This window comes from Phyllostomus discolor, chromosome 1 (assembly GCF_004126475.2).
Source record: "Phyllostomus discolor isolate MPI-MPIP mPhyDis1 chromosome 1, mPhyDis1.pri.v3, whole genome shotgun sequence".
Classification (NCBI taxonomy): domain Eukaryota; kingdom Metazoa; phylum Chordata; class Mammalia; order Chiroptera; family Phyllostomidae; genus Phyllostomus; species Phyllostomus discolor.
In genome coordinates this window covers 116,508,626-116,533,162 of record NC_040903.2, presented here as the reverse complement: position 1 = coordinate 116,533,162, position 24,537 = coordinate 116,508,626, and the positions used below count along the sequence as shown (strand labels likewise).

General features: G+C 38.7%; 1 protein-coding gene across 1 annotated transcript in view; it reads left to right on the top strand.

The window, feature by feature from the left end:
• The window catches only part of ARIH1 (ariadne RBR E3 ubiquitin protein ligase 1), a 144,601-nt gene that overhangs the window by 41,714 nt on the left and 78,350 nt on the right, over positions 1-24,537 (top strand). Inside the window, exon 2 of the mRNA XM_028505890.2 lies at positions 23,067-23,134. Coding sequence (XP_028361691.1) covers positions 23,067-23,134 — 68 coding nt within the window. The remainder of the gene's footprint in view (positions 1-23,066; positions 23,135-24,537) is intronic.

Genomic DNA, 24,537 nt, shown 5'->3' with positions numbered 1-24,537 from the left:
CCAGATTCTGCTATGCCCACTTAGGCCAAGAAAGACCCTCAGTTATTTTCAGGTGCTAGGTTTCGGGAGCTGAGTCATGGCCTGGACTCTGTCTGGAGAAAGGCCCTGTTTCCCAGCAGTAAGGACCAAGCCCAATAATGTACTTCTTGTTTGACTAGCTGAAGCTTAGACTAGGAAACTTTATGTCCCCATGTAGCCAAGAAATTTAATATCTGAATAGGATGCAAGACAGATAGTTTCTGATTTGGGGAACAATTAAGTAAATCATCTACGTACTGAAGCAGTGCCCCATCTTTCAGCTGTAAGTAAAGTCCTCAGCCAGGGCCTGATCTAATACATGGAGGCTGGCTCTGAATCCCTGCAGTAGGGCAGTCCAAGTTAGTTGTTGGGACTGGCCTTCAGAGAATGTCCATGCAAAGACAAAAGAAATTGGGACTTTATGTCCAGTGGGATGCAAAAGAATGCATCCTTTAGATGTAACACAGTCAATTGTGCAGAATCCACAGGAATTGTCCCCAAAAGGATATATGGATTGGAGGCAACAGGGTAGTGGAACTACTGCTTCATTAATAAGCTTAAATCTTGGACTAGTCTGTAGAAGTTGTCTGTTTTCCTGACTGCTAGTACAGGGGTGTTACAGGGGGAACTAGTGGATTTAAGAAGCCCTTGAGAAAGGAACTTAGAAATTATAGGCTGAAGCCCAGCCCTTGCCTCAGGCCTTAGGGTGGGTACTACTTCTGGTGGGGAAATTTTGAGGGATCTTTAAGGCTAATGAGAACTGGGGTAGTGTTTTTAGCCCAGCCAGAAACCCTTGTGTTCCAGACCGCTGGGTTATTTTGACTCTCTCATGTAGGGGTGAGAGTACTTCAGATGGTCTTTAGTTTGTGTAACTAACATTTGGAGGGGTGGTCTAAGAACAGGATTTCCCCTGTCCCAAAAAAGTTCCTTAGGACAGGAACTATTTTGGTTCCTAACAATTGGAGAAGATCCTTACCTAGAAGAGGAGTTGAGCAAGACAGGAATGAATAAAATAATATCCATCCCAGAAACAGCCCAAGGAGGAGTGAAATTCTTAGTGTTGGCTTTCCTGCCAAACCCAGGACAGTGCAAGTCTGGAAGGAAAAGGGTCTGGAGAAGGCTATAAGGACAGAGTAGGTGGCCCCATTATCCAATAAAAAGATTATTGTCCTACCTGACACATCCATGTGTCCCCTAGGCTCCAGTCCATTAATGGTGACTTTTTGAGGTGGGTCTGACTGGGGAGGGCAGCTTCAGTCCTGAGTTACCATCTGCAAAGCATTCGCAGCCTAAGGCTCAGGGGCCCTTTGGCTGAAGGGACAGAGAGTTGCCCAGTGGCCTGCAGTCCTACATTTTGTAGCAGGGTGTTTGAGGAGATTTATTAGGACACTCCTTTGCCCAGCAACCCTGCCTTTCAGCCCATGTGACAAATAGTATTTTTTGGAGCAAACTGTGTAGGGCCTACAGGATGTGACTGTTAATGCCCCACAAGTGCCACTAAAACTTGGTCATGCTAGTCTCCTTCCGTTTCTCCTTCTCCTGAGCCCCGGCCTCCCTTTCCTGGTCGCAGTTGTAAAAGACTGCATTGTGGTCAGCATTTCATCCAATGAAATCCCAGGTCCTTTGAGAAACTCTTGTAACTTTTTCCTAATGTCAGAAGCAGAAATTGGATTAAAAATTTGTCTTTTAAGCCCTGGTTGGCGTAGCTCAGTGGATTGAGCACGGGCTGGGAACCAAAGTGTCCCAGGTTCGATTCCCAGCCAGGGTACATTCCTGGGTTGCAGGCCATAACCCCCAGCAACCACACATTGATGTGTGTGTCTGTGTGTGTGTGTCTCTCTCTCTCTCTCTCTCTCCCTCTCTCCCCCTCTCCCTCCCTCCCCCCCCTTCCCTCTCTAAAAATAAATAAATAAAATCTTTAAAAAAATTTATCTTTTAATATTACTTGTCCCTTGTAAGACTCTAGATCTAGATTAGTATTTTTAATGAGAGCTTCCCTCAACCTTTGCAAGGAGGTAATAGGATTTTCATCCAGGCCTTGGCTAATGGCAGACACCTTAGAATAATTAATGGCCTTTTGGTGCCCTGCATTGAGTCCTGCCTTAATACAGAGTAAGAAGTGGTTCTTTTTCCATTTTTGGTAATTGCTACTCATAGTAATCCCACTCAGGGTCCATGGATGGGACTGCTGTTTCTCCTTTAGGGTATTTGTTGTCACACATGTAAATTGTGTGACAGTGGGAATGGGCTCTTAATTCCCCATCTAGAATAGGGGAAAACATTGTAAGATTAGGGAGTCCAGTGCTCTGGGGTCTAATCTGCTAGTTCCGGCATTCCAGAAACACTTGAGTGCTGTGGTGAGGGGAGTTGCCCTGGGAGGCTTGGTAGTGGCAAGATTCCCCCTACCCCACAAGACAGTGGCAAACCTATCCCACCCATTTTCTGGATTTCTGGGGTTGAAAAAGTCTTGGTAGTTCCAGTGCTGTTTGGGGTGACAAAAAAGGCTTGGCCAGGGGTAGGAAATTATAGAGGGCTAATGGGCTCACACAAGCCTTTGTTCCTCCACCTCCTGGTCTGCTGGTATTAGCATTACCCTCTGCTAGGCAGTAGCGATAAAAAAGAGCACCTAGCTTGAAAACAAACACAGCAATTACTCTGTAGCAGAATAGACACAGAGGTGGTAGAGATGTAGAGTAGCTAGAAAAGGAAGGTCAAAGTGTTATGAGTGTGGTAAATTTGAACAAAAAGGCATAGTTAAAAGAAAGACGCCTGAAAAGGCTGGAAATCTCCGAAGAAGGTTAAATACTTGCTTTCTCCTCCTCAGAACTAAACCTAATTTAACCTTATTTCTCCATTGGGCATGTTTAGAGGCAGAAAAGACTATGAAGAATTTGTGTAGTGAGTCCAAGTGAGTGGGGCTCCCAAAGGCTGTTACCCCTTTGGTCATTCCCATGTTCTCGGTGTCTGGCTGATATAGACAGCCAGGGTGGACCAGAGTGCTGGGTGACAACCCCTTATTTTACACATCCCCAGGCAAGCCAGACTTGCATTACACCCCTATGAGGTCCCTGCGAGTCTTAGGGACTGACCCCAGACACCCATGCAAGGCCCCCAGTCATATAGCAACATTGCTGGTGAGGTTGTACTCACTGTGTTCCAAATGGCTGGAGACAAAGGGTGCAATCCAAGTCACTGCACAGAAATGTTGTGGGAGGCTTGGTTCTTCTTCCAGGCACAATAAAGGATTTAAAGATCAGACGGTGGAGCAGTAAGTAAACACGACTTACCTCCTAGCCAAACCACAGCAAAAATTACAACTAGACTACAAGATAACTATCACCCAGAACCATCAGAAAATTGAGCTATATGGAAGGCCAGCAGCCAAGGAATTAAAGTCACATTCATTCTGATGGGTAAGAGGGACAGAGACATGGAGATGCAGAATGGGCCAGCCCCACACCCACATTTGGTGGATAAAAATTGGGAGGGATATCTCAGGAGTGAGGGATTCCAGCACCACACCAGACCATCCAGCCCAGTGTTCCAGTGCCAAAAAGATAAGCCCACATAACTTCTGTCTGTAAAAACCAGTGAGGTTGGGGTGGCTAGAGAAACTGCAGTTTCTCTGGCATCTCCTCTTAAATGGCCCTCAACGGACAAAAAACTTATTCAGACTCACTCCTTTGGAGCACCAGCACTGGGCAGCAGCTGGAAGGGCACCAGTAGCATATAGGAAAAAAGTGAAGTGTCTGGCATCAGGGCGAGTACTAGGGACAGCTTTCTGGACAAAACTCCAGAGGCCATACAGTGATGATTGTTCATTTTCTGAGTCTACTCACACACAAAGCCCAGAGCACTAGCACCATATCTGAGACTTCATCACTCTGGTTCCATGGTTCTTCCACCCTGGTGATTACTTAAGGCTCCTCTCCATCCAACGTACGGGTGCACTTTTAACATTAGGGCATGCTACTAAAACTGGGAGACAGAGAAGCTCTACCTAATTCATAGAAACAAACACAGAGAGGCTATCAAAATGAGGAGACAAAGAAACATGGCCCAAATGTAAGAACAGAACAAAACTCCAGAAAAAGAACTACATAAAATGGAGATAAACAATCTTACCAGATACAGAATTGAAAACATAGGTTATTAGAATCTTCAAGGAACTCATTGGGTACTTCAACAACATAAAAAAAGATCCAGGCAGAAATGAAGGTAACATTAAATGAAATAAAGAAAAATGTAAATGGAATCAACAGTGGAGTGAATGAAGCCAAGAATCAAATCAATGATCTGGAACATAAGGAAGAAAAATTGATCAGACAGCAAGAAGAAAGAAGAATAAAAAACAGTAAGGATGGAGAATCTGGGACAATTTCAAACATACTGACATTCAGATGATAGGGGTGCCAGAAGGAGAAGAGAAGAGCAAAGAATTGAAAAGTTATTTGCTAAAATATTGAAAGAAAACTTCCCTAATTTGGTGAAGGAAAAAGAACGTCTAGGAAGTACAGACAGTCCCAAACAATAGGTCAAAGAGATCCATACCAAGACACATCGTAATTTAAATGCTGAAGGTTAAAGACAAAGAGAGACTTTTAAAAGCAGCAAGATGAAAGTAGTTGCCTACAAGAGTGCCCCCTTAAAACTGTCAGCTCACAGCTCACTTCTCAAAAGAAACTTTGCAGGCCAGAAGGGATTGTCAAAAAATATTCAAAGTGATGAACAGCAAGCCATATAACTAACATTACTGTACCCAGCAAAGCTATCATTTAGAATTGAAGGAAAGGTAAAGAGATTCCCTGACAAGAAAAAACTGGAGGAGTTCATGACCACTAAACCAGCATTATATGAAATGTTAAAGGGTCTTAAGAAGAAAAAAAATATGAACAATAAAATGGTAACAACTACACATCCATCAACAATGTAATCTAAAAGATAAAACAAATAAACAGAATAGAAACAGAATTATAGAGAACATTTTGATGGTTACCAGATGGGAGGTGGGGTCAGGGGATAGGCAAAAAAGTGAAGGGATTAAGGAGTACATATAGGGTCCTGGCTAGTGTGGTTCAGTGCATTGAGTGCTGGCCTGTGAACCAAAGGGTTGTCGGTTTGATTCCCAGTCAGGGCACATGCCTAGGTTGCAGGCCAGGTCATGTGGTGGCAAGGGGCTGGGTGGCAGGGGGTGCAAGAGGCAACCATACATTGATGTTTCATCTATCTCTTTGTCTCTTCCTTCCCCTTTCTCTAAAAATAAGTAAATAAAATTTAAAAAAGAGAAGTGCAAATACATAGTTCTAGAATAGTCATGGGCATGTAAAGTACAGCATAGGAAATGGAGTCGCTAAGGAACACTTACATACATGAGCCATGGACAGTGGTATGGGGATTGCCTAAGGGAGTAGGGTGGCTGGGTGGAGGGGGGCAAAAGGGGGAACAGTTGGGACAACTTTAATAGCATAATCAAAATATAATTTTTCAAAAATCTGAGAATTTGGAAATGAAACATTTTACAGGTAGTGTAACTAATTCAAAATGCCATTTCATGTAGCCTTTGCTTCTCACTCAAACTTGAATGTGGATACAAATCACCTCTAGAATTTGATGGCAGAAGTGGATTTGTGCAGGGACCTAGGATTTTGCATTTGTAACAGACTCACTTGTGATTTTATGAACTATACTTTGATTAGCAAGGCCTATATTGTTTATAGTAAATTATTATAAAAGTAATGTTTTACATTTCTGTTCATATATTTATTATGTAGAAAAAGAGAAACACATCTTTTTATCCCACACCCAATCCAGTCCCTAGGGATAATTCTCAACAAGTTCTACATCCTTCTAAATTTTTTTTGGCACATTCTATATATCAGATATTTTACTTGGACAAATATTTTACACATAAGTAGAATACTGTACACTGCTTGATAGCTTGCTTTTTTTCTTAACTAAGTCATATCATGCTTATCTTTCCATGATAGTGCATACAGATCAATTTTTTTCTTGTTTTTTTAATTACTACATAATATAGGGCACCTCAGATACTCTTCTGTTACAGGCCACCACAATGAATATTGCAGTAAAGCAAGTCAAATGAATTTTTGTTTTCCTGGAGCATATAAAAGTTATATTTATATGTGGTGGGGACCCCCCCCCCAAAAAAAAAATCCAGAATTATCTTCTGGGTGCCTTGTAGTACAGGGTTCAGGCTTCCCTTGCTAGGTGAGTTTTCTTGGAACCCATCTGTATTAGTGTACTAGCTGGCATTGTTGTGAGAGGCTGCTTTTTGCTTCAGTGAAATTTTTATGAAGTCCCTTCCAACACATTTTCTCATTTTGTGATTGGTGATTTATGAGTGTACCTGTCCACACAGTGAGCTGAGTATTCAGCAGTTTTTGACCAAAAATGGCATGGCCCCTGTGCCCTACCCTCCCTAATCACCAGATCTCTCCCTAAGTGACTGCTTTTTTGTTTCCTTGGATGAAGAAAGTCCTTAAAGGGAAGCATTTCGCCAATGTGGAAGAGATGAAACAAAAAAAAAACGGCAGAAACACTAAAAGGTGTCAAAATCAGTGACTTTGAAAACTGTTTTGAGCAGTGGAAAAAAATCTTGATAGGTATATTGCAGCAAATAGAGAATACTTTGTCACTGAAGTTGAAACGTGTAAGAATACACAATTTTTATAAATGAATGCTGCTATTTTTCAGGTACCGTTCATACTATGCTGTAGTCCATTAAGTATGCAGTAGCATGTGTCTAGAAAACACAAAGTACATACCTTAATTAAAATATACGCTGTAGCAAAAATTAAAAATAAAAGTATTTTGTAAATAACACTGCAATGAACATAGGGGTGCTTATGTTATTTTGAATCAGTGTTTTGAGTTTCTTTAAATATATTCCCAGAAGTGGATCACTGGATCCAAAGGCAGGCCCACTTTTAATTTTTTGAGGTATCGCCATACTGTTTCCTACAGTGTCTGTACCAGTCTGCATTCCCACCAGTAGTACAAAAGATTCCCCTTTCTCCACATCCTCCCCAGCACTTGTATTTTGTTTTTGAGTTTTTTAATATATTTTATTGATTATGCTATTACACTTGTCCCATTTTCCCCCTTCACTCCCCTCCACCCTGAACACCCTCTCCCACCCACATTCCCCCCCTTTAGTTCATGTCCATGTGTCATAAGTTCTTTAGCTTCTACATTTCCCATACTATTCTTGCCCTCCCCCTGTCTGTTTTCTACCTACCATCTGTGCTACTTATTCTCCATACCTTTTCCCCTTCTCTCCTCCTCCTACTCCCCTGTTGATAACCCTCCATGTGATCTCCATTTCTGTGGTTCTGTTCCTGTTCTAGTTGTTTGCTTAGTTTCTTTTGGTTTTGTTTTAGGTATGTTTGTTAATAATTATGAGTTTTCTGGCATTTTACTATACATGTTTTTTTTTAATCTTCTTAAATAAGCCCCTTTAACATTTCATAAAATAAGGGCTTGGTGATGATGAACTCCTTTAACTCGACCTTCTCTGAGAAGCACTTTATCTGCCCTTTCATTCTAAATGAAAGCTTTGCTGGGTTGAGCGTTCTGGGATGTAGGTCCTTGTCTTTCATGACTTGGAATATTTCTTTCCAGCCCCTTCTTGCCTGTAAGGTCTCTTTTGAGAAATCAGCTGACAGTCTGATGGGAACTCCTTTGCAGATTACTGTCTCCTTATCTCTTGCTGCTTCTAGGATTCTCTCCTTCATTTTTACCTTGGCTAATGTAATTATGATGTGCCTTGGTGTATGCTTCCTTGGGTCCAACTTCTTTGGGACTCTCTGAGCTTCCTGGACTTCCTGGAAGTCTCTTTCCTTTGCCAGACTGGGGAAGTTCTCCTTTATTATTTGTTCAAATAACTTTTCCACTTGTTGCTCTTCCTCTTCTCCTTCTGATACCCCTATAATTTGGATGTTGGGACATTTAAAGATGTCCTGGAGGTTCCTAAGCTTCTCCTCGTTGTTTTTTTGTTTTTTTGTTTTTTTTTTTTGAATTCTTATTTCTCCATTCTTGTCTGTTTGGTTGTTTCTTTCTTCCTTCTGGTCCACTCTATTGTTTTGAGTCTCAGTTTTCTTCCCATCACTATTGGTTCCCTGTGCATTTTCCTTCATTTCTCTTATAGCCTGCATTTGTTCATCTAATGTGCGCCCAAAATCAACCAATTCCATGAGCTTCCTGATCACCAGTGTTTTGAACTGTGCATCTGATAGGTTGGCTATCTCTTGGTCACTTAAAAGGATGGGTTCTGGGGCTTTGATTTGTTTTTCTGTTTGAGCCATCTCCGTCCCTCTCTCTCTCTCTCTCTCTCTCTCTCTCTCTCTCTCTCTCTCTCTTTCTCTCTCTCTGTCTTTTTGGTGTGGTCTCACTTGTTACTGTAAGAGGTGGAGCCTTAGGTGTTCACCAGAGCAGGGCACCCCAGTCGCTGGGTTGTGATGTTGTATGTGGGGATGGGGTCGAGAGGGAACAAGGGTGATTGCTTCATTCTCCATGGGACCTCAGTCCCCTCTGCTGCTTCCCCCAAGCAAACTGGGCCCCTCTGGTGCCAATTCCCGTGTGGGTGGGCTTGTGCACATCGTGGGACCCTCCAAGGACCTTCCTGTGAGGCTGGGTGTCTCTCCGTGCATCTCAACTCCCACAGGTGTCCTCAATCAGTGTCCCGAGGCTCTATTTCCCAGCGCTGTGACCCTGGGTTTCACGCACTGCCTTGCTTCACAATTGCCGCCTCACTGGGTCTGCCGGTTGCCACCTGCCACCCCTGGGCCTGCCAGCTGCCGCCTGCACACTCAGGGTCCACCCGCTGTGGTCTTGCGTGCCCTGGATGCCTTACGTGCCTGGTCCCACTGCTCTCTGCTCTCCGCACTGCAACCAAGCCTGGATGCTCATCTCCACCCTCCTACTGGTCTGGATGCATGGGTCTAATTCAACTTCTTGGTTGTCCAACTTCCATTCAGATCAATTTTCTGTCATTTCTGGATGTTATTCTGTTTCTAAATTGTTGTTGTCCCTATCTTGGTTGTGCATGGTGATACAATGTGGAGGTACAGTGCATCCACCTATGCCTCCATCTTGGCCAGAAGTCCTTGTGCGTTTTTTAAAATTTATTGATGATAGCCATGCTGATCAGTGTGAGGTAGTTATCTCATTGTGGTTTTACTGTTCATTTTTCTGATGATTAGTAACACTGAGCATCTTTTCATATGTCTGTTAGCCATCTGTATATGTTGTCTTCAGAGAAGTGCCTATTCATGTCCTTTGCCCATTTTTTAATTGGATTGTTTGAAAGCAGCCAGTGTTCATTAGTAGATGAGTAGATAAAACAATTATGGGACATTTCTACAATGGAATACTAGTTGCCATAAAAAAGAAGAAAATTTTATCCTTTACGGCAGTAGGGATGGACTTGGAAAAACATGCTAAGTGAAATAAGCCAGAGAAAGACAAATACCACATGTTTTCACTCATATGTGGAATCTAATGAACAAGCTGAGCTTACAAGCCAAACAGAGACAGACTCATAGATAGAGAGCAGGTTGACAGCTATTATGGGGGCGGTTAGTGGGTGGAGGGATGTAGCAAAAAGAAAAAAGGACTTTGTTGTGGACAACAGTGTGGTGATTGCAGAAGAGGGAATAAAGGAGATAAAAGGTAGTGGAAAAATAACAATTTTGAGAAATTAAAAAATACTTTGTTGCTAAAAAATGCTAAGTGTTATCTAAGCCCTGATCGAGTTATAATCTTTGCTGGTGGTGGTTCTTGCCTCAGTGTTGATGACTGCCGTCTGGTCAGGGTGGTCGTTGTTGAAGTTGAGTGGCTGAGGCAATTTCTTGAAATAAGACAGCAGTGAAGTTTGCTACATCAATCAGCTCTTCCTTTCATGAATGATTTCTCTATTGCATGCAACTCTGTTTGGTGGCATTTTACCCAGAGTAGAACTTTTTTCAAAATTGGAGTCAATCCTGTCAAACCTGACTGCTCCTTTATCAACTAAGCTTATGTAATATTCTAAATCCTTTGTTGTCATTTCAACAGTCTTCAAAGCATTTTCACCAGAAGTAGATTCCATTTCATGAAACCACTTTGTTTGCTTATCAGTAAGAAGCAACTTCTTATCTGTTAAAGTTTTATCATGAGATTGCAGCAGTTCAGTCACATCTTCAGGCTCCACTTGTAGTTTTCATTCTCTTGCTATTTCTACCATATCTATAGTTACCTTATTTTTGGACTGTAAGATGTACCCCCCAAATTTGGGAGGGAAGGAGGTGCGTCTTATAGTCCGAAAGTAGTATACCTGGCTCGCTCTTGGGGGGGTGGGGGGAGTGGAGCAGGGTCACAGGTTATTAATATTTTACCACATGTTTTACTTCAATTTTTTTTTCTCCTACTTTCCTCCTCTAAAACCTGGGTGCATCTTATGGTTTGGTGCGTCTTATAGTCCCAAAATATGGTACTTTCTCCACTGAAGTCTTGACTCCTCAGAGTCATTTATGAGGGCTGGAATTACCTTCTTCCAAACACCTGCTAATGTTGATATTTTGACCTGTTTCTATGAAATGTGAATGTTCTTAATAGCATCTAGCATGGTGAATCCTTGCCAGAAGGATTTTTTAAAAAGATTTTACTTATTTACTTTTAGAGAGAGGGGAAGGGAGAGAAAAAGAGAGGAAGAGAAACATTATTGTGTGGTTGCCTCTTGCACACCCCCCCCCCCCAACAGGGGACCTGGCTTGCAACCCAGATATGTACCCTGGCTGGGAATCGAACTGGTAACCCTTTGCTTTCCAGTTTGGCACTCAGTCCACTAAGCCACGCCAGCCAAGCTTTTGATTTACTTTGCTAGATTTATCGGAGCAATCAAGTGTCTATGACAGCTATAGCCTTACAAAATATATTACATGCAAGTCAAAATTACTCCTTTATCCATGGCCTACAGAGTAGATGTTGTGTTAGCAAGCATGAAAATATTGTACATCTCCATCAGAGCTCTTTGGTGACCAGGTGCACTGTCATCAAGCAGTAATATTTTGAAAGGAATCTTTCTTTTCTGAGCAATAGGTCTCAACAGTGGGCTTAAAATATTCAGTAAACTGTGTTATGCTCTTATCCAGCTTTATTATTCCATTTATAGAGCACAGGCAGAGTAGATTTAGTATAATGAAGGGCCCTAGGGTTTTTTTGAATAGTAAATGAACACTGACTTCATGAGCTGCATTAGCCCCTGTCAAGAGAGCCAACCTATCCTGTTAAGCCTTGAAGCCAGGCATTGACCTCTATCTAGGGTTTCTAGCTAGGAAACCCTAGATGGAATCTTCTAATATAAGGCTGTTCTGTTTACATTGAAAATCTGTTAGCTACCATCATTAATTTTCTGAGCTAGGTCTTCTGGATAACTTGCTGCAGATTGCACATCACTTTCTACTTCACATTGCACTTTAATGTTATGGAGGTGGTTTTGTTTTCTTAAACTTCATGAACAGTGTCTACTGCTTTCAACTTTTCTTTGACAGAGTCCTCACCTCTCTCAGCCTTCATAGAATTGATGAGAGTTAGGGCATTTTCTAGATACAGCGTTGGCTTAAAGGAATGTTGTAGCTTCTATCTAGATCACTAAAACTTGAGTGGCACTTGTAATTTTCTTTAAGAACTTTGCTTTGCATTTGCAACTTGGCTGTTTAGCATGAGTCCTAGCTTTTGGCCTGTCTCAGATTTTGACATGTCTTCCTCACTAAACTGGATTATTTCTAGCTTTGATTTACAGTGAAAGATCAGTGACTCGTTCACTTGAATACTTTAGAGGCCACTGCAGGGTTATTAATTGGCCTACTTTTTATTTTTTAAAAAATTTTAATGCAGTTGTATAGGAGATTGTTTGGTTTTTGTGTTCTTTAATCCTCTCTCAAGGATATGTTTTGTTTTGTTTTGTTTTTAATTGGTTTTTGGAAAGAGAGGAAGGGAGAGAGAAAAAAAAACAACGTGATAAACATGGATTGGTTGCCTCCCATATGCACCCCAGCTGGGCGTCAAACCTGCAACATTTTGTACTCAGGATGACACTCCAACCAACTGAGCCACCTGACCAGGGGTGGCCTAATTTTAATATTGTTGAGTATCCAGTAGTAGGGAGAGGGAGAAAACCTGAGGAGGAGGGGCAGAGGGGAAAAAGGCCTATTGGTCAAGCAGTCAGAACACACACATTTATTAAGTTCAGCATCTTATTTGGGAACAGTTCTGTCATCTCAATTACAGTAGTTATATCAAAGATCACTGGTCACAGTTCACCTAAACAACTAGTAATAATTTAAAAGTTTGAAATATTGTTAAGAATTACCAAAATGTGACATAGAGACACAAAGTGAACAAACACTATTGGGAAAATGGCACCAATTGACTGGGTTCAACACAGGCTTGCCATAAACCCTTCAATTTGTAAAATACGCTGTGTCTGTAAAGCGCAATAAAGCGATGTGCCTGTATTGTACGAAGCAATGAGTATAGCATAATTTATAGGCAGTCTAGTCCTGGGATAATGTATGTTTTGCTTAATTGTATTTTTATGTAATTTGTGCAATTTCTTATTCTTACCTACCTACACTTGCATATTTTTGTTGGGTAGATTCTTGTAAGTGGAATCTCTGGGTTTTAAGTCATGTGCATTTTAAATTTTAATTAATTCTGCGAAAAATCTCGCATACAATTTTATCAAAGATGCCAACTATCTCACATGTTATAGGCCACTCCTCTACACCTTTATCCCTGGATAGTTTCAGTTTTTAAGGATGATTATTTTCTTGTTCTTTAGCCATTTGTGTGTATTTATAAACTGTTCATTTTTGTTGGATTGTCTTTTATAGATGCGTGTGTTTTATTTACCTTTAATTGTAGGTGTTATAAATATTTCTGTAAAGAAGTTTTGTACTTTATGGCTTTTGAGTTTCTAATATTTTTTATGAATGTATTACAAAAATAGTTTATTAATTTTGGGCCATAAGCACTTCTCTTACAGAGCTCAGAAATTGCACTAGGTAGAGACATGTCCATTCCTTTTTAAAAAAAATATATTTTATTGATTATGCTATTACAGTTGTTCCATTTTCTCCCCTTCACTCCCCTCCCACCCATATTCCCCCCCCCCCTTTAGTTCATGTCCATGTGTCATACATACACATTTTTTGGCTTCTACATTTCCCATACTATTCTTACCCTCCCCTTGTCAATTTTCTACCTACCATCTATGCTACTTATTCTCTGTACCTTTTCCCCCTCTGTCCTCCTCCTACTCCCCTGTTAATAACCCTCCATGTGATCTCCGTTTCTGTGGTTCTGTCCCTTTTCTAGTTGTTTGCTTAGTTTGTTTTTGTTTTAGTTTTATTTTTAGGTGTGGTTGTTAATAACTGTGACTTTGCTGTCATTTTACTGTACATGTTTTTTATCTGCTTAGATAAATCCCTTTAACATTTCATATAATAAGGATTTAGTGATGATGAACTCCTTGAACTTAACCTTATCTGAGAAACACTTTACCTGCCCTTCTATTCTAAATGAAAGCTTTTGCTGGATAGAGCAATCTTGGATGTAGGTCCTTGCCTTTCATGACTTGGAATACTTCTTTCCAGCCCCTTGTTGCCTGCAAGATCTCTTTTGAGAAATCAGCTGACAGTCTGATGGGAACTCCTTTGCAGATTACTGTCTCCTTATCTCTTGCTGCTTCTAGGATTCTCTCCTTCATTTTCACCTTGGCTAATGTAATTATGATGTATCTTGGTGTGTTCCTCCTTGGGTCCAACTTCTTTGGGACTCTTTGAGCTTCCTGGACTTCCTGGAAGTCTATTTCCTTTGCCAGATTAGGGAAGTTCTCCTTTATTAGTTATTTGTTCAAATAACTTTTCCACTTGTTGCTCTTCCTCTTCCCCTTCTGATATTCATATAATTCAGATGTTTATAGATGTTTATATAATTCAGAACATGTGAAGATGTCCTGGAGGTTCCTAAGCCTCTCCTAATTTTTTGAATTCTTGTTTCTTCATTCTTTTCTGATTGGATGTTTCTTTCTTCTTTCTGGTCCACTCCATTGATTTGAGTCCCACTTTCCTTTCCATCACTACTTATTCCCTGTGCATTTTCCTTTATTTCACTTAACATAGCCTTCATTTTTTCATCTAATTTGCGACCAAATTCAACCAGTTCTGTGAGCATCCTGATTACCAGTGTTTTGAAGTGTGTGTGCATCTGATAGATTGGCTATCTCTTCTTTGCTTAGTTGTATTTTTTTCTGGAGCTTTGATCTTTTGTTTGGGCCTTTTGGAGGGGGGGGGTCCTGATGCCCCTGTTACATACTGAGGGACTGAGCCTCACTATGGGATTGTGACGCTGTATGTAGGGGAAGGATGCAAAAGGGAACAGTGGCACTTGCTCTGCTCTATGCTGGCTTTGAGTCACTTACCCCGCTTCCCACAAGGAAAGTGGGCCCTTATGGTGCTGATTCCCAGGAGGGTGGGCTTGTGTATGTTCCAAGCCCCTATGGGTCTCTCCAAGGGACTCTCCTGTGAGGCTGGGAGTTTCTCCCATTGCTGCCTCAACCCCTGCAGGTGTTTTCAGTCAGAGTCTTGAGGCTTTATTTCCCCCCTCTGGGACCCTGGGTTACACAGTCTGTCCTGCTCCCCCTTTTTTTCCACCTGGTTTATCTGCATACAAAGGTGGGGCCACCTGGTCCACCAGCTGCTGCCTTGCCTTGAGTCCTCTCTGCCCTGGCTGCTCAACTCTACCCCTCCTACTGGTCTGGATGAATGTGTCTTCTCTAACTCCTTGGTTGTCAGATTTCCATACAGCTCAATTTTCTAGGTTGTTTTTTTGTTTTTAAATTGTTGTCCTTTTGGTTGCATGAGGAGGCACAGTGTGTCTACTTATGCCTCCATCTTGTCCAGAAGTCAAGTCCATTCTTATGTAGGAAAATTGTTAAACAGTTTTTAAATGGAGTCTGTAACTTATTTAATTCTATTTCACGTTAAATTCTGATATGAATAAAAAGCTAGGCTTAGGAGGCTTTTCTCTTTATGTTAACTGGGGTTTTAAAAAATCCCCCTCTCTTGTATTCTGATACGGCTTGGAGTATGTCCTGCACTCCAGGTTTTTAAAAGCTCCTGATGATTTTAATGTGCTACCAAAGTTAAGAACTACTTGATCAAAGGATAGAGCATTAATAAACCACTGTCTCAGCTGGGACAGCTGAAGACACACTTTTTACAAAAATGTATAATCTTTTACTATTTTTTCCATTACCATTTAGTTCCCTTATACACCCCTCCCCCAGCAATCACCACTGTGTTGTCTGTGTCCATGAGCCCTTTTTCTTTTTTTAAAGTATTTTTTTATTGATTATGCTATCAGTTTTCCCAATTTTTCCACCTTTATTCCCCTCTACCCTGCCCCCAGAACCCTCCAGCATCTCCCCCCCTTAGTTCATGTCCATGGGTTGTACATATAAGTTCTTTGAGTCCTCTGTTTCCTATATCATTTTTTCTTTTTAAAAATATATTGTTTATTTTTAGATAGTAGAAGGAAGGGAGAAAGAGAGGGAGAGAAACAACAGTATGTGGTTGCCTCTTGTGGGCCCCCTACCCAGGACCGTCAGGTATGTGCAACCCAGGCATGTGCCCTGACTGGAAATCGAACCGGCGACCCTTTCATTCACATGCCAGCACTCAGTCCACTGAGCCACACCAGCCAGGTCTTTTTTGCTCATCCCTCCATCCCCTAACCTCCCCTGACCCTTACTAGCTGTCATCTGTTCTCCATCAATGAGTGTCTCTATTTTGCTTGTAAGTTCAGTTTGTTCATTAGATTTCACATATGAGTGAAATCATATGGTATTTGTCTTTTTCTGACTTATTTCATTTAGCATAATGTTCTCCAGGTACTTCCATACTGTTGCAAAGGGTAAAATTTTCGTTTTTTACAGCGGAGTAGAATTCCATTGTGTAAATGTCCCATAGTTGTTTTATCCACTCATCTACAGATGGATACTCAGGCTACTTCCATATCTTGGTGATTGTAAATAATGCTGCAGTTAACATAGGGATGCTTGTGTTCTTTTGAATTGGTGTTTTGGGTTCTTTCAGATATATTCCCAGAAGTTGGATTGCTGGGACAAAAGGCAAGTCCATTTTTAAATTTTGAAGTATCTCCATACTGCTTTCCACAGTGGCTGTACCCATCTGCATTCCCATCAACAGTGCAAAGGGGTTCCCCTTTCTCCACATCCTCACCTGTACCTGCTGTTTGTGGATTTATCGATGATAGCCATTCTGAGCATTGTAAGGTGGTATCTCATTGTGGTTTTAATTTGCATTTCTCTGGTGATTAGTGATGTTGAGCATCTTTTCATAAGTCTGTTGGTCTTCTGTATGTCCTCTTCAGAGAAGTGTCTATTCATATCCTTTGCTTGTTTTTTAATTGTTTTTTTTTTTTTTGTCTGTGTGTGTGTGCCATTGATGTTGAGTTTTGTAAGTACTTTATAAATTTTGGATATTAACTCCTTATCAAATGTATGGGCACATACATATGTTCTTTCTTTCTGTGGGTTGTTTTTTTATTTTGTTGATGATATCCTTCATTGTGCAAAGCTTTTTAGTTTGATGAAGTCCCATTTGTTTATTTCTTCTTTTGCCTGGGGAGATATATCTTATAAAAAATTTCTACAAGCACTGTCCAATATTTTGCTGTCTGTGTCTTCTGCTATGAAGTCTCTGATCCATTTTGAATCTATTCTTGTGTGTGATGTAAGAAGGTGGTGTAATTTCATTTTTATGCACATATCTGTCCAATTTTCCTAACAATTGTTTATTGAATAAACTATCTTTAGCCCATTGTATGTGCCAGTGTCCTCTGTCCAGTATTAATTGACTGTAAAAGTGTTGGTTTGTTTCTTGGCTCTCTATTCTGTTACATTGATCTGTGTGTCTGTTTTTATGCCAGTATTAGGCTGGTTTGATTACTATGACATTATAGTGTAGTTTGATATTAGGTAGCATGATTCCTCCAACTTAGTTCTTCTTTTTCAGGATTGTTGTTGCTTGCAGAGCTTTTTGTGGTTCCATATAAATTTTTGAAATATTTGTTCTAGTTCTGTGAAATACATCAATGGACTCTTGATAGGATTGTGTTGAATCTGTAGATTGCTTTGAGTGGTAGGGACATTTTAATGATGTTAATTTGTCCTAACCTTGAACATAGTATGTGCTTCCACTTATTTGTATTTTGTTCAGTTTCTTTCTTCAGAGTCATATAATTTTCTGAGTAATGTTGTTTTACATCATTGGTTGGGTTTACTCCAAGGTATTTTATTATTTTTGAAGCTATTGTGAATGGGATTGTTTTCTTGATTTCCCCTTTCTGTTAGTTCATTATTGGCATATCAAAATGCAACTGATTTCTGAATATTAATTTTGTGTCCTACTTTACTGTATTCATTTATCAATTCTAGTTGTTTCTTGGTGGAATCTTTGAGGTTCTTTATGTATAATGTCATGTCATCTACAAATAAAGACAGTTTTACTTCTTCCTTTCAAATTTGGAGGCCTTTTGTTTCTTCTTTTTGTCTGATTTCTGTGGCTAGGACTTCCCATACTATGTTGAGCAGGAGAGGTGAAAGTGGACATCCCTGTGTTGTTCCTGATCTTAAGGGGAACATCTGTAGTTTTTACCGTTAAGTATGATGCTGGCACTGAGTGTGTCATATGTGGCCTTTATTATGTTTAGGTGTGTTCCCTCTATTCTGGCTTTGCTGAGAGTTTTATCGTAAGTCAGTGATGGATTTTATCAAAAGCTTTTCTTGCATCTGTTGATATAATCATATGCCATTTATCCTTCATTTTGTTTATGCTGTGAATCACATTTACTGATTTGCGAATGTTGTGCCATCCTTGCATTCCTGGACTAAATCTCACTTGATGGTGGTACATTGCTATAGTTGGTTTACTGATCAATTTGATACATTGCTGTAATCGATTTACTATATTTTGTTTACTGTATTTTAGCATGTATGTTCATAAAGGGTATTGACTTATAATTTTGTTTCCTTGTAGTGCCTTTTATCTGGTTTTGGAATTCGCATAATGCTAGCCTCGTAAAATGAGTTTGGGAGTCTTCCCTCTTCTTGAGTTTTATGAACTAGTTTGAGGAGAGGTATTAATTCTTCTTGGAATGTTTGGTAAAATTCACTTGTGAAGCCATCTGGTCCAGGACTTTTGTTTCTTGGGAGTTTTTTCATTACTGCTTCAATTTCATTTGGTGTAATCTATCTATTTAGTTTCTCTGATTCTTCCTGATTTAGTCTTGAAAGATTGTATGTTTCTAGGAATTTCTCCATTTTGTCCAGGTTTTCCTGCTTGTTGGCATGTAATTGTTCATAATATTGTCTTACAATCCTTTGTATTTCTGTAGTGTCCGTTGTTATTTTTCCTCATTCATTTTTTATTTTATTTATTTGGACCGTTTCTCTTTTTTCCTTGATGAGTCTGGTTTAAAGGTTTGTCAACGTTGTTTATCTTTTGAACTAAGCAGCTCTTGGATGCATTGATCTTTTGTATCTTTTTGTTTAGACTCTATTTCATTTATTTGTTTTGATCTTTATTATTTCTTTCCTTATACTCACATTGGGCTTTGTGGTTTGTTCCTTTTCAAGTTCATTTAAGTGTGATGTTAGATTGTTTATTTGAGCTTTTTTTTTTTTTTTGCTTTTTGAGATAGGCCTATAATGCCATGAATTTCCTCCTAAGGATTGCTTTCCCAATGTCCCATAGATTTTGGATTGTTATGTCCTCCCTCATTTTCATTTGTTTCATCCTTATTTGTTTTAAGGTATCGTTTGATTTCTTCCTTAATCTTACTGTTGACCCATTTATTGTAATAACATGTTATTTAGCTCCCATGTCTTTTTGTGTTTTTCAGTGTTCTTCTTGAGATTAATTTCTAAGTTCATAGCATTGTGGTCAGAGGAGATGCTTGATAGGACTTCAGTGTTACTAAATGCGTTGAGACTTGTTTTGTGTCCTAGCATGTGGCCTATCCTAGAAAATGTTCCATGTGCACTTGAAAACTATGTATATTCTACAGCTTTTGGGTGAAGTGCTCTGGGGATACCAAAATCCATTTGATGTAGTATCATACCCACTTTTTAAAAAATTCAGAAGCAGCCGTGGTTGGTGTGCCTCAGTGGATTGAATGCCATCCTGTGAACTTAAAGGTCTCTAGTTCGATTCCCAATCAGGGCTCATGCCTGGGTTGGGGGCTGGGTCCCCATTTGGGGGCTTATGAGAGGATTGATGTACCTCTTGCACATAGATTTTCCTCCCCCTTTCCCCCTTCCCTTTTCTCAAAAATTAAATAAACAAAATCTTTAAAAAAGTTTCAGAACCAGAACTTTCAAAGCAAACACTGATTCTGTAATGGTAGAATGTTATATTCTTCATATTATTAAAATATTATACTTCTAAAAATAAAAAAAATTATACTTCTGTAGTCATGTGGGGTTTCACATATATGTATATTTTACTTTCAGAGCCCTCATAAGTATGAGGACTGTAGGTTAAAATCTTTGATTGGAAAATACAGTTTCTGACCTAAAACGTTTGAATCAAAATTGCTGGTGGTGGACTACTGGTATTTTTAAAGTTCTTCAGGAGATTCTAATATGTAGCCAGAATGAGGAACCATTGCTTTAGAATTTGTAACTAGAGAAGGTTTGAAATTATAGGTTCTTTTGTTGTCCTAAAAGTTAAGTGTACTGCTGCTAGTATTAGTTTTCTAATTATAGTTATTTTGCTCATTAACTGTTTTTGCTTGGATTGTTTATAGCTTAAAAAAGTGAGAGATACCAGTAAAAACAGGGTGAAGAGGTTTATTTTTCAACCAAGGGTATGGGTATGAATGGGCTTTCCACTAAACTAATTAAAAATTTTGGTGGCAAACACAGGTGGATTTCTCTCTTCACCAGGCACCTACCTAATGCAATTAAATCAGAAATTTTTTTTTAATTTCTAGCCAGTTATCTTTCTAGCTTTTGATATGCTTGGGTCCTGTCCATTCCTTTTTTTTTTTTTTTTTTTTTTTTTTTTTACTTATTTTTATTTTTATAGAGAGGGGAAGGAAAGGAGAGAGGGAAAGAAACATCAATGTGTGGTTCTGTCTCGCACATCCCCTACTGGGGACCTGGCCCACAACCCGGGCATGTGCTCTGACTGGGACTCAAACCAGCAACCCTTTGGTTTGCAGGCCCGAGCTCAATCCACTGAGCTACATCAGCTAGGGCCTAAATCAGAATCTTTTGAGGTGGTGCTACAGCATACATTTTTATAAACTTGCTCTAATAATATCCAGATCTTATCTTGGGTCAAGTTACTTAACTCCTCTGTAAAATGCAAATAATGCCTAGTTGCATTAAGTATTGATGTAAGGATTAAATGAAATTACCTGGCACTAAATAACTTCACTTCTATGCTCATTGTACTTTTAACAGTCAGAACTCCATTATAGGTGCTCCAGTGCAGGTAGATTACTTTTATAATTTAATGTTTTAAATTTATATTTTAATTTATATACAATAAAATTTGTACTTTTTGGTTCATAATTCCATGAATTTTGACAAATGCCTGGAGTTGTATAACCACCACCACAATCAGAACAGTTTCATCATATCACCTTCTGTATAATTCCCTCTTTCTTCCTGGTTTGTTCAAACCATTCCCCCACCATTAACCCCTGGCATCCAGAGATTTGTACACTATTCCTATAGTTTCCTTTTTCCACCATGTCCCATAAAAAAAGTCATACAAAATGTATATAGCCTTTTGAGTCTGGCTTCTTTCACTAAAAATTTGCATTTGAGATTGTTTGTATTGTATGTATCAGTAGTTCTGTTTATTACTGAGTAGTATTGTGGGGACATGTACCATAGTTTTTCATACCCTGGTTATGGAACATTTGAGTCGTTCCCAGTTTTTGCCAGGTACATATAAAGTTGTTAACAAACTTCCTTGTGTAGGTTTTTGGGTAAACATAGGTTTTCATTTCACTTGGGTCATTTCCTAATAGTGAGATACTGGGGTTGTGTTAAGTATATGTTTAACTGTAAGAAACTGCTTAACTTTTTTTTATTGGTTCTGCTCTTTGTATTCCCACCAGCACTGTATGAGAGAGAGAGTTCTAGTTACACCATGTATTCTGTAACACTTGGGTTTATCAGATTTCTCTTCCTACATACATTCTAATAGGCTTGTAGTGGTATCATTGTGGCTTCATTTTTTGTATCTTGAATAGCTAATGATGTTGAGCATCTTTTCATGTGTTTTTTTATGCCTATGAGGTTTTTCCTCTGTGAAGTATATTTTGAAACTATTTTCTTGGTAAAGATTTTATTTATTTATTTTTAGAGAGAGGGGAATGGAGGGAAAAAGAGAGTGAAATATCAATGGGTGACAGCACACACCCCAACTGGGGACTGGGCTGGCAGCCCAAGCATGTGCCCTGACTGGGAATTGCCCTGACTGGGAATATTCATGTGAATCTATTTCTGGCTTTTGTTCTATTACTTTGACCCTGTATATCTGTTCTTTTGCCAGTACTGCAGCTTCATAGTATTTTTTGAAATCAGGTGGTGGTCTTTTCAAATTATTTTGGTGATTCCATGTAAATTTTAGAATCATTTTGTTGAAATCTATCAAAAAATCCAACTGGGGTTTTGATTAGTATTCAGCTGAATATATAGATCAATTTGGGAAGAATTAATATTTTAACTACCATAGGCTGTTTGGATTCACAGGTTTTGCATCCACAGATTCAATCAACCAAGGTTCAAGAAGAGTATTTTTAATCCTTGGTTGGGGATCTGTGGATGCAGGGAGCAGATTATATGCATTGTTATACACCAGGGTACTTGAGCATCATCAGATTTTGTGGGTGATCCTGTAACCAATTCCCCATGGATGCTGAGGGACCATTGTATATTGAGTTTCCAAATACATAAAGATGGTATATCCGCCCCTCCATTTATTTTAGGTTTTTAAAAATTTCCTTTACTTTGTAGCCTACAGATACTTAACATATTTTGTTAAATTTATACTTTAATATTTCATATTTTAAAGCTGTTGTAAATGGTACTTTAATTTTTTTAAATTTCCAGTTATTAATTGCTACTATATAAATATACAGCTGAGTTTTTAAAAATATGTATTATTGGTTTTTTTATTCTGAGACCTTGCTAAACTCATTTATTAGTTTCAGTAAATTTTTTGTATGTCCATGGAATGGTCTACATAGACAATCATGTTATCTCTGTTTGGAGACAGCTTAATTTTTTCCTTTCTGACTTCTATGCCTTTTACTTCTTTTTCTTGCCTTATTGCGTTTGTGAGACTTCCAGTGCAATGATGAATAGAAGTGGCGAAGGTGGACACCCTTGCCTTGTTCCATATGTTAATGGAAAAGCATAGTTTTTCATCATTAAGTATAATAGCTGTAACTTTTACTCAATCTGAAGAGAAGCTACAGAATTAGCTATAACTTTCAGATTAACAAATTGAGGAAGTTCTTTTCCTAGTTTTCTGAGAGGTTTTATGAGACTGGATTTGAAAATGGTTTGGGATTATTTGAACTAGTCAATACATGAGGTGTTAGAAATTTTATTGATTAATAGTATGCTGATTAGCAGATGTTAAAATTACTAAAAAGTTTATTTTAATTACTGCTTCATTTAATGCAGTAATTTTTCACTTAATTCCTTTTTGGCTTATTTTGAATTTTGCATTAGAATCCTATAAAAACCTGCCTTATTTATGTGGTTTACTATTTTTATATAGTCTTGATCTTATAATTAAAATTTGAATTTTTTTAGAGGGAGAAAGAAATGTCTTAGGAAAGAAGATTTCGGTGGGATATTACAAATTCAACCTAAAAATTCACTAAAGGTTAATTAAGCGCTGTTACCTTAAAATGACTTTTCCCCCCTTTTTTAGAATCCAGCAACTATCACAAGAATACTCCTTAGCCACTTCAATTGGGATAAAGAGAAGCTAATGGAAAGGTAAGAAAATATCATGTCAGCTTGTATTTAAAAGTAACATAGAAGCCTGTTGAACAGAATTTACAAGAAACAAGTAAGGAGTTGATTTTTTATACCAGTATGTGAACAAACCAATGTGCAAATACTTTTGCTTTATTCTCTTATATTCCCCATCTGTAAATATTGCAGTAAATTGAATATTAAGGTAACTCTGGCTCAATGTTATTTCATTTTGGAGGTGAGATTGGGGGCTCTGCTTCAGTGTCTACTACATATATATCCTTTTAAGTACTGGGAACTAAATAACTAAATGTAGGTTTTCAAAAATGCTTTATAGCTTTGGACCATATGAATAAGATCTTTTAATCACTTAAAATTTCTTGTTTGTAAACCTTTTAGCCATGTTAAAGACATTTATTCAGTAAAAGCTATAAAATAAAGGACTTGCTTAGGGTATCCTGGGCACCAGGATACAGCTGTATGAACTGCTTGTGTGGTTTTACTGCACGAGTATATTCCATTGGAGATTTTTAAACTGTTTTGTTTCAGAAAATGTTTCTAGTTCGAAAGGGAAGAAATTACTGGGATTGGAGAATGACAATAATGATGCCATTCTTAATGTTTTCTGTTCAATAGATTGGAAATTTGGAGCACTTGTTAAGGTGACGTAGGGTAACAACCTGTATTCTCTCAGCCTTATTCTCTCCGTATAAAATAAGCAATCCTTATTTTAATAAAAAAAAATACAACTAGTTTTTGAGAACTGAGAACCCAAATTATGGAAAATAAATGAAAAATATTTCCCATTTGATTTTAAAAGCACTTGTAAAACACATTAATTAGACAATACCAAGAACATTACCCCATTTCTCACACCTTGTACCCCAATTATAATTTAATAGTGACAATAATAACTATCAATTTTGAGCCAGTTATTATTTCATTTTATCATCTTGATAGATTTATGATGCTAGAAACTATTATACCCACTTAATTGATGTGGAAACTAAGACTTAGAGCTTAATAATATATTTACCTCAGTTTGTAACAAAATGAGTTATCACTCATTCAGGTTTGTTGGACTCCAAAGCTTATGTCCTCAATCACATGCTATATACATCTTTCCCATGATTTCATGAAGCGTAAAATTCTCCTTGATGAGTGTGATTTGTTCCTTTCCTTCATGGATCTCACCTTTTTTGAAGCCAGTAATATTTCTTAAATTGGTAACATTTATTTTATGGTACCTCTGTTATGAAAAGGAATTTTCATTGTTTATATCTGATACCTTTCGAATGAACTAGATGTATTTACAGCTTGTTTCTCATTATTACATTGGGTTGGCCAAAAAGTTCATTTGGTTTTTTCCATAAGATGGTTCTAATAGTGCTTAATTGTCTTTAACTTAATACAAAACAGTTTTG